This window comes from Mesoplodon densirostris, chromosome 10, assembly GCF_025265405.1.
Source record: "Mesoplodon densirostris isolate mMesDen1 chromosome 10, mMesDen1 primary haplotype, whole genome shotgun sequence".
NCBI lineage: Eukaryota > Metazoa > Chordata > Mammalia > Artiodactyla > Ziphiidae > Mesoplodon > Mesoplodon densirostris.
The window spans coordinates 14,712,810-14,722,521 of record NC_082670.1 but is presented as its reverse complement, the minus strand read 5'-3'; the positions used below and the strand labels follow the sequence as shown (position 1 = coordinate 14,722,521).

At 46.5% G+C, this 9,712-nt stretch overlaps 1 protein-coding gene and 1 pseudogene across 1 annotated transcript; both read left to right on the top strand.

Annotated features, from left to right (window-relative positions):
• Positions 1-3,016: 3,016 nt before the first annotated feature.
• Positions 3,017-6,766, top strand: NHLRC1 (NHL repeat containing E3 ubiquitin protein ligase 1). The gene is made up of 3 exons (XM_060110198.1): positions 3,017-5,059; positions 6,037-6,149; positions 6,625-6,766. Exon 1 carries the CDS (start codon positions 3,079-3,081, stop codon positions 4,264-4,266), a length of 1,188 nt encoding a protein of 395 aa, XP_059966181.1. The 5' UTR covers positions 3,017-3,078; the 3' UTR covers positions 4,267-5,059; positions 6,037-6,149; positions 6,625-6,766.
• A 2,135-nt stretch (positions 6,767-8,901) lies between these two features.
• Positions 8,902-9,712, top strand: part of LOC132497833 (glyceraldehyde-3-phosphate dehydrogenase-like) — a 31,426-nt pseudogene continuing 30,615 nt past the window's right edge.

Below are 9,712 nucleotides of genomic sequence, written 5' to 3'. Positions count from 1 at the left end.
AAGGAAAGGTATAACATTGGGGTTTGCTGCCTGTAAGTAGTATCCTTTTAAGTATTCATTAGTTCATCCATTTAAAAAACATGTATTGACTCCTGCTGTGTACCAGGCATGCGCTAGGCACTGTGGATATGGTTCCTAATCTCCTAGAACTTAGTTTCTGTCTTCAGAAAAAGAAAGAAAGGATGAAGATAAAGAGCAATTTTAAGATTGGATAAAAAGGGAAACTGGACTCTACACTTGGTAAAGTAGAAAAAGGACAAGTGAAAAGGGAGGGAGGGTGTGGGTTGGGTTGACAGGAATGCTGGAACAGAATTTGTGTTTAACTCCATGGAGAGGCAGCAAACAGTGAAGAAAATGATTGCTAACGATGCCCAGCTAGAATGTGGGGATCCTCAGCTGTGAAAGACGCAAACCTACTTGTGTTTAGTTCCGAAGCTTTGTGTCACTGAGAAAGCTTTAACTCTGATCAAACGCCACAAAGTTACACTTCCATACTTTAAATTTACCAATTAGAGTCTTGACAGCAAATCGTCAGGGTGGATTGTCAGTGTATGTGCCGCAATGCTTTCCAGAACCACTGTACTAACTACCAAGTGGCAGAGCGATGACTGTGAACATTCTTAAATCAGTCGTATTTATTGCAGATTTGTCTGGTTTACCTCGCTAAACACCGCCAGCTTCTTGGTGCAGTACTACTGGTTGCCGCACGGGGACAGCACAGGATCAAGAAGAAGAAAGCAGGCTACTCACCAAGCAGAGCTCCTCTCTACCGAGAATCACACTCACTGGCAAGACGTCGCTGAGGGGTGGGGTAGAAGCTCCGTCACAGTCAGCAATGAGCTGGGGGTCTTTGGATTCGTTTTAAAACAATGTTGGAGCAGAGGCAAGTTAGAAGCACATCAAGCATCAGTGAAATCCGTATGAAAAGCATCTTGAGAAGGTAATTAATCACAGACTTGGTCTAGATCTCTAACTGTTCCCCGCAGTAACCGCCAGCTGCATGTGGTTACTGAACTGAATTAGGATGTGCTGTGGGTTTGAAATACACACTGGACCTTACTTAGTACTAAAAAAAAAAAAAAAAAAAAAAAAAAAAGTAAAATATCTCATTAATAATTTTTACAGTGATTACATGTCATAAGGGTATCATTTGGGATATTTTGGATTAAATAAAATATGCAATTACATTCTTTTTTTTTTTTTTTTTTTGCGTTACACGGGCCTCTCACTGTTGTGGCCTCTCCCGTTGCAGAGCACAGGCTCCAGACGCGCAGACTCAACAGCCATGGCTCACGGGCCCAGCCGCTCCGCGGCATGTGGGATCTTCCCAGACCGGGGCGTGAACCCGCGTCCCCTGCATCGGCAGGCGGACTCTCAACCACTGCGCCACCAGGGAAGCCCTACATTCATTTTACTAGGTTCTTTTTCCTTTTTAAAATGTGGCTACTAGAAAATTAAATATTCTATACATGGCTCTCATTATATTTCTTTTAGTACTAATTCTAAAAATATTCCATTTTTAGATGGAATTTAGATTTCCTGAATGTTTTTCTTGACTTAAGGTTTACTTCAGAAAGTCATTTCTATGACTTATGAAAATGTATTGTAGTCTGAAATTATAATATTAAGTTGGTTACTGTGTCCCAATACACAGGTAATCTTTGAATCTGGTAACACTGCATAAGAAAATGTTCTTTCTTGTCTTACATTAAAGCTTCCTCCGGGGGATTTAATGGGATAAAAATCCCTTGTTTTCTCAGAAGTCTAGCAAATAAGAGGGTGAATGATCACAGTAATTATCTCTAAATGAGGAGAAGTGATCTGATAAGTGGTTTTGCCAAAGACAATGTTCACGGGATCCATCGACGGGGGACTCCTGAAAATGATTGCTTGTAGTACCACAGCGATTCCTGAGAGAGACTGTGCTATCTCCTGTTTGAGGATCTTTGAACATATTGTAGATTCTCTGTGCTTTCCATATTGATTGAGGTGGAAAGAATTTAACCTGCTGTCATGTGTGGGACTGTCATATCACAGTGGTTCTCAAACTTGGCTGCACATGATAAGCCCCTAGGGAGCTTTAAAAAAATCCCAGCTGCCCAGCCCACACCCTGGACAAATTAATCTTTGGAGGATGAGACCCAGGTATTTACCATGTGCAACCAAGTTTGAAAAGACTGGGATAGTTAAGAGTGTGGGCTCTGCAGTCAGACTGCCTGGCTTCAAATCCCAGCCTGGCCACTTCCTAGCCATATGACCCTGGGTAAGAAACTTAACCTCTACAAACACTATGGTAGAAAATGGGTGATGAAAGTAACACACCTAGTAGGATTGTCATGTGGTTTAAATAAGATAACCTATGGAAACCACTTAAAAGAGGGCAGGCATGGAGTAAGTTTATTATTAACTAAGAGCTTTCTTCTTCTTTCATATTAATTTCTCTGGAAGACATTCCCAGCCATAGTCCCCGCCTCTGACACAAATTCATCTAGTGGATTGCATATATTTTCCTATAACATTGCTTCATTCATACATAAATTCATTTTACAAGTAGTCAGGAAGCATCTACTATTCTCCGAGAGTGACAGAAGACCCAAAAGAAGTACGTGCACCTGCCTCACCCCCTTGGATTTCAATTTCCCTTGTACGTCTGTGTTTTCCCAGTCAGATCATAAGCATTGTGAGAGCTCTGAGACCAGGTTTCATTCCTGGCCAGCCCCAGGCCCCAGCACCCAGCGCTGCCGACGGGAAAGTGCAGGGCACTCTGCTGGGTACCAGGGAGCAACCCGCTTGTCCTCAATATGTATGTTTCCTCAAGTGTAAATTGGAGATAATCCATCCATGACTGTTGTGAAGATTACAGGTCTGACCACGCTGCTGTGGATACAGCTTGTCAGTGTCCACTGTCAGACTCTCAGGATGCAGTGCCCACCAGGGGGCAGCAGGTCTCGGCCGAGCGGCCGGCCGCCGTCGACGTCAGGACCAGCGCGCCGCCCCGTGACCGTGACCCTGGGCGGCGCGGGGGCAGCGTAAAGCTCCGTAGGCTGCCGGCGCGGCGGGAGCCCTTCAGGCCGCGCGATGGGTGCCGAGGCCTCCGGGAGCAGGCCGGCGCTGCGGGAGCTGGTGCGCGAGGCCGAGACCAGCCTGCTCGAGTGCAAGGTGTGCTTTGAGCGGTTCGGCCACCGCCAGCAGCGGCGCCCGCGCAACCTGCCCTGCGGCCACGTGGTCTGCCTGGCCTGCGTGGCCGCCCTGGCGCACCCGCGGACGCTGGCCCTCGAGTGCCCCTTCTGCCGGCGAGCCTGCAGGGGCTGCGACACCAGCGACTGCCTGCCTGTGCTGCACCTCCTGGAGCTCCTGGGCTCCGCGCTGCGCCCGGCCCCAGCCGCCCCCCGCGCCGCCCCCTCCCCCCCCGGGGTCCTCACCTGCCACCACGCCTTCGGAGGCTGGGGGACCCTGGTCAACCCCACTGGGCTGGCGCTGTGTCCTAAGACGGGGCGGGTCGTGGTGGTGCACGACGGCAGGAGGCGTGTCAAGATCTTTGACGCCGGGGGAGGATGTGCCCATCAGTTTGGAGAGAAGGGGGCCGCTGCTCAGGACATTAGGTATCCACTTGACGTCACCGTCACCAATGACTGCCATGTGGTTGTCACCGACGCCGGTGACCGCTCCATCAAAGTGTTTGACTTCTTTGGCCAGATCAAGCTTGTCATCGGAGGCCAGTTCTCCTTGCCTTGGGGTGTGGAGACCACCCCTCAGAATGGGGTCATGGTAACTGATGCGGAGGCGGGGTCCCTGCACCTCCTGGAAGTCGACTTTCCAGAAGGGGTCCTCCGGAGAAATGAACGGTTGCAAACTCACCTGTGCCATCCCAGGGGGGTGGCGGTGTCCTGGCTCACCGGGGCCATTGCGGTCCTAGAGCACCCCCTGGCTGTGGGGACCGGGGCCTGCAGCACCACGGTGAAGGTGTTCAGCGCAAGTATGCAGCTCATCGGCCAGGTGGATGCCTTTGGGCTGAGCCTCTTCTTCCCCTACAAAATAACCGCCTCCGCTGTGACCTTTGATCACCAGGGGAACGTGATTATTGCCGATACTTCTAGTCTGGCTGTCCTATGCTTAGGAAAACCTGAGGAGTTTCCAGTACTGAAGCCCATCATCACCCATGGCCTTTCCCATCCTGTGGCACTGACCTTCACCAAGGAAAATTCTCTTCTTGTGCTGGACAGTGCAGCCCATTCTATAAAAGTCTATAAGGTTGACTGGGGGTGATGGTGGGAGTCTTGGGGCGTGGCATCAGAAGCCCTGGAGCTGCCACTGCTGAATTGTTGAACCCTGGATAAATTACTTAATCTCATCTGTTCAACAGAGATAATTATAAGTGCCTGGTAGACTTACAGAGGTTGGGACAATTATTAAAGTATAATAATTAAATCTATGATTTATGGATTATGTACTCCCTGTGCTAAGAAATTTGCTAATATTAGCTCCTTTAATCCTTACAATTACCCAATTTCTATTATGAATCCCATTTTAGAGATGAGAAAACTGAGACCCAGAGAGCTTAAGTGATTTACCCAAGGTCACATTTACTCACTATGACAGTCACAAATGGAACTCAATTCTGACTCCAAAACCCCTTGCTCTTAAATAAGATAACAGATGTGGAAAAATATATGTGGGTGTATATTGTTGCTATGTGTACTCTATTTACAGGTAACTATTTAGTTAGATGCACAGAGAAAGGAGACTTTATCGAGTTCAAGAGAAAAAAGGATTTTGTGGTGGACATCAGTTTAGTTCAACGTGCAGTTCCTTTGGTGGCTCATTAGATGGAGTTACTGTGGATCCTGAGTTAGTTGAATAAGAAAAACAGTTGAAATTGCTTATTCAAAAGGTCAACGCGTCTCTTAGTACCTGTATCTCCTCCACTGTAGGTACTCAGGAAATACTACTTGGTTGAGAAAGGCTTGTGTTGACGTAAGTTCTAAACTCCTGCGGAACGCTCTACCCCTATACTCTGTGTTAGAGGCTGGATGATATTTCTGTTCATGTTAATAAAGAGGTAAGTCACCACAATCAGTTCATGGCAGAAATGCTTTTGCCTGCCTTTTTATGATCAGTGGTAACCTGAAGCACTTTTGTGATGGGGTTTTTCTCCCGTTTAAATCTGTCCCATGTGTTGCAAACACTGTGTACTCAATAAACAATTCCCTTGATCCTGAGTCAGCATTTAGCCACTAGTAAACAGTTAAATACTTCTTGAATTGAAGTATAGCCTTGACCAAGTTAATGCCTGCTTCACTGTTGCAATTGATTAAGTGAATAGGTGGAAATTTCGGGTGAAGTAACCAGTTCTTTGTAAGTTGTGTGTGTTTAGCTAGTGTAAACATTTCAGAGTTGAGGGCTGTTGGAATAGTACCAAATAACGGACACCTCAGAAGCAGCAGAAAAAATTTTTGTCAGGGAGAAAATATTGGTTCTGAAAGGTGAGAGTTTGTTTTAGGTAATAGCTGATGCTTTATCAACAATAGGCTTCTATTTTACAAAGCATTTTAATAGATAGAATGTACATTCTAGGAATAGCCCTAAAATTATGAATAAGATTATAGTTTGTCCTAAAAGAGTGAGCTTGGCTCCCGTGCCAGTCCACAGAAGCCCATTTTGCTTCAATGCTCCCATGATGCAGCGCTAATAAGATTTCAGGCACCCTGGACCATTTGTAAACGTATTCCAGATAGGGATTCTGGAAACAGCCCCAAGCCCTCACGCTCACCCCACCCTTAGAAATCGCCTTGGGTCAGTGACATCACAGTATTCTGGGTTGCATAACAAGAACAGTTGTCTCAGGTGGAGATAGGGGTTCAGACTTGGACATTTGTGAGTAGGGCAACCGTGTATTGACATTAAAAACGTTTTCCTCGGGAACAGTGACATTTTAATAGCCTCGGGGTCAGTTGAGCCAATCAAGGCACCCTCTCCTATTTGGAATTATCAGTGGCGTCATATTTGCCTATAGAGCTGTGCATATGTCTTTTTCAGGCCACGTGTGGTATATGCAGCACGTATGGAAATATCACTTGTTACCATGTGGATTACCCAACTGGAAGAATGGGGCATGAGTTCCTGAGATGACCTGGGAGCGAATCAGAGAGGTGATAACAAGTGACCTTGTTAACGGCTGCCTCTGCTTGGCAGATGAACAGGCTCAGGAGTGGGCGGGCAGAGAAAACAGCTCTGTCCAGGAATAGTGGGATGCAGGAGCAGGGTTTCCCTGGGGAGGACACAAAGCTCGCTGTTCTTGATCCCCAAGCACACACATGCTGAAGGAATAGGTTCAGTAACCCGCAAGGCAGATGCTAAGTTCACCTTCCGGGCTGTGTTCTTTAAAGCAAGCTGGTTAAAGGGCTCAAACCATGGCCCACTGAACTCCAGGTTATTAGAGGAATTGCATAGTCTGAGGTAGGCAGGAGGAAGTAATCGCAGCAGAAAGTAAACGGTCCCAAGGTGATGGAGGAGAGTTGGAATGACTCTCCAGAGACCGCAGACAAAAAAACTTAACCAGGGGTAAATGGAGAAGGAGAAGGAACAGACTTTTCCTGAATGTCCCCCTCAATCATGTGCCCTTAGGCCAAGCACTACCCACCCTGCGCCACCTGGTGAATCCATAAAAGCAAGCAAAGGCACACTCAGCAGCGCTCACATCACCTTCCATCTGTTCTGGTTTTGCTCGATACCTGATCCTTGGAGTGTCTCCTGTTTTTGACCTTGTTCTGCCCTCTGGACTTGCCACCTGGACTTGATTTTCTCAGTCTTTTTCCTTGGCATTTTCTAAGGACTTTGGTTCAGCGTCATAAATCTCCCCTTAGCAAGACACACTCTGGATCCCGGAGCCCAAAGCATCACCATTTTGCTTGTGCCTCGTCTAGACCTTTCCTGGTAGGTGGAGTGCAGACCTGATTGAAAGTGAATTATGTGCCTTTTGAGGAAGAAGCAGTATTCCATATACCTCAGAAAAGCGAGGAAGAACCACTGATGATAGCGATTGAATCATTCTACACCTGCCACAGAAAGAAGAAATGTAGACTGGTGGCTAGTGCTCCACTAGTAGTGACCACTGTGGTGGTGTGCCATGGCTAATAAGGAGATGAACCGTTTTCTTGAAGACTATGTAGAAAATATGATAAGGAGGCTACCACGACTCACCACAGCTACCGTGCTGAACAGTGATGGTGTCTGCTGTGCCCACGACCCCTTCTAAGGAAAACCTCCCCTCCCACAGGCCCTGCTGATGAGCCAGCCCTCGGCCACCATATTTCCTACTACCTGACCCCCTCCAGCAATAGCTGATTGGATTAGGGGTGCACACCCAACTGAAGAATAGCCTGTCCATTAATGCCCCATCAAATATATTAATTAGACCAGGAAACTGGCCTACAAATTGGCCTGGGATGAACAGGTTTTTCCAAAAAGGGGCAAGGAGATCCAATTAGATTCTTTTTTTTTTTTTTTTTTTTTTTTCTTTTTGCGGTATGTGGGCCTCTCACTGTTGTGGCCTCTCCCGTTGCGGAGCACAGGCTCCGGATGCGCAGGCCCAGCGGCCATGGCTCACGGGCCCAGCCGCTCCGCGGCATATGGGATCCTCCCAGACCGGGGCACGAACCCGTATCCCCTGCATCGGCAGGCGGACTCTTAACCACTGCGCCACCAGGGAGGCCCTAGATTCTTTTTTTTTGAGGTGGGGGTTGCCTGTTTCTTTTTTAATTGAAGTACAGTTGATTTACACTGTTGTGTTTCAAGTGTACAACAAAGTGATTCAGATATACATACATCGTTTTTTAGATTCTTTTCCCTTATAGGTTATTACAAAATATTGAGTATAGTTCCCTGTGCTATATAATCTATTTCCATTTTCAAACCACTGATGGATAAATCTGGATGGACTGAAATTGGTGATACAGGAGGCCAATTCCATTACATTTTGGAATTAATTTCCACAAAATTGTACAGGCCCGTCTGGTGGACACTAAAATACAAATCTTTTTTTGTTTTTTTAATAAATGTACTTACTTATTTTTGGCTGCGTTGGGTCTTCGTTGCTGTGCACGGGCTTCCTCTCGTTGTGGTGAGTGGGGGCTACTCTTCGTTGAGGTACACGGGCTTCTCATTGCGGTGGCTTCTATCATTGCGGAGCACGGGCTCTAGAACGCGGGCTCAGTAGTTGTAGCGCACGGGCTTTGTTGCTCTGCAGCATGTGGGATCTTCCCGGACCAGGGCTCAAACCCGTGTGTCCTGCATTGGCAGGCGGATTCTTAACCACTGCACCACCAGGGAAGCCCTAAAATACAAATCTTAAAATTAGTAAGTTTTCTTCTCTGACAAATCAGTGAGAAATACTTTATATAAATTTGCTAGGAGCACTACTTGTACGTGTCAAACACGTGAGGATAGCCAAATGCATTCTGATCATGGACGAAATTTATCAGTTCATGGAGTTTGTTTTTCTTTTTTGGTAATGTCTTTAGGTTTTAGCATTAAGGTTGTGCTAGCCTCATAAAACGAGTTGGGAAATGTTCCTTCCTCCTTTATTTCCTGACAGAATTTGTGTGATACTGATGTCATTTCTTCTTAAATGTTCGATAGAGTTCACCAGTGAAATCTAGTGGCCTAGGAGATTTCTTGGGGGGGGGGCGTGTCCAGAGCTTACAGTTGTTTTCTGTAGAAAGATGGGCCAGTTGGAGTTTACTCAGCCATACTGGAACAGGAAGTTTATCAGTTAAAAAATAACTTTTAAATTTCTTTGATTTTTTTTTTTGGCAAGCATTTGTTCACTGAATATTTCCTGTGTGCTCATTTTGTGTTGAGCAAGGTGTGAAGCAGTGAGGATATGAAGGTTTCTAAGCACGGATGGTCTGGAGTGGAGATGGACAAGCTAATCAGAAGAACACGGCACAGAAGTGTAAGTGTTCTGGAAAGCACATGTTCACGGCCCTAGGAAAAGTAAGAGAGCACCCCAGATGGCCAGAACAGAGCCAGCATATTGGAAGAGATGATGTCACCCTAGAATTCCAGACTGATTAATGTCATAAATACTGGTCACTTCATCCAAAACAAACTAAACAGTTGTATTTAAGCCTGTGTTGATTCTTCATGGTCCCGACATCATGGTCTACTTTTCTGTAGATGTAGCCAGTTAGGATTCTGGGACCATATAAAGAAGACAAAATGACATCTGTGTTTCTGAGCATCTGGGGGTACTTTTTGATATTTTTACATTTAGCTAAACACCACAGTAGTAAATTTAGTAATATCTGCCCGGGTCAAAAGTGCCCCATTTGAACAAAGCCTATTTATTATTAAATAAAATCCATCCCGCAGTGAAACATTTTATAATCCTCTCCCACATTTAGTCCTTTCCCATCATCCTGGCAGCCACAGATTTTATAGGAGGGGGAGTCAAATGGACATAACAAATACTTCAGTAATTCAGAGATTCTTTTTTTTTTTTTTTTTTCTGTGGTACGCGGGCCTCTCACTATTGCGGCCTCTCCCGTTGCGGAGCACAGGCTCCGGACGCGCAGGCTCAGCGGCCATGGCTTACGGGCCCAGCCGCTCCGCAGCTTGTGGGATCTTCCCAGACCGGGGCACGAACCCATGTCCCCTGCATCGGCAGGCGGACTCTCAACCACTGCGCCACCAGGGAAGCCCTAATTCAAAG

Excerpts from the sequence above, each read along its gene's own strand:
- NHLRC1 (XM_060110198.1), top strand. The coding sequence starts at position 3,079 with ATGGGTGCCGAGGCCTCCGGGAGCAGGCCGGCGCTGCGGGAGCTGGTG.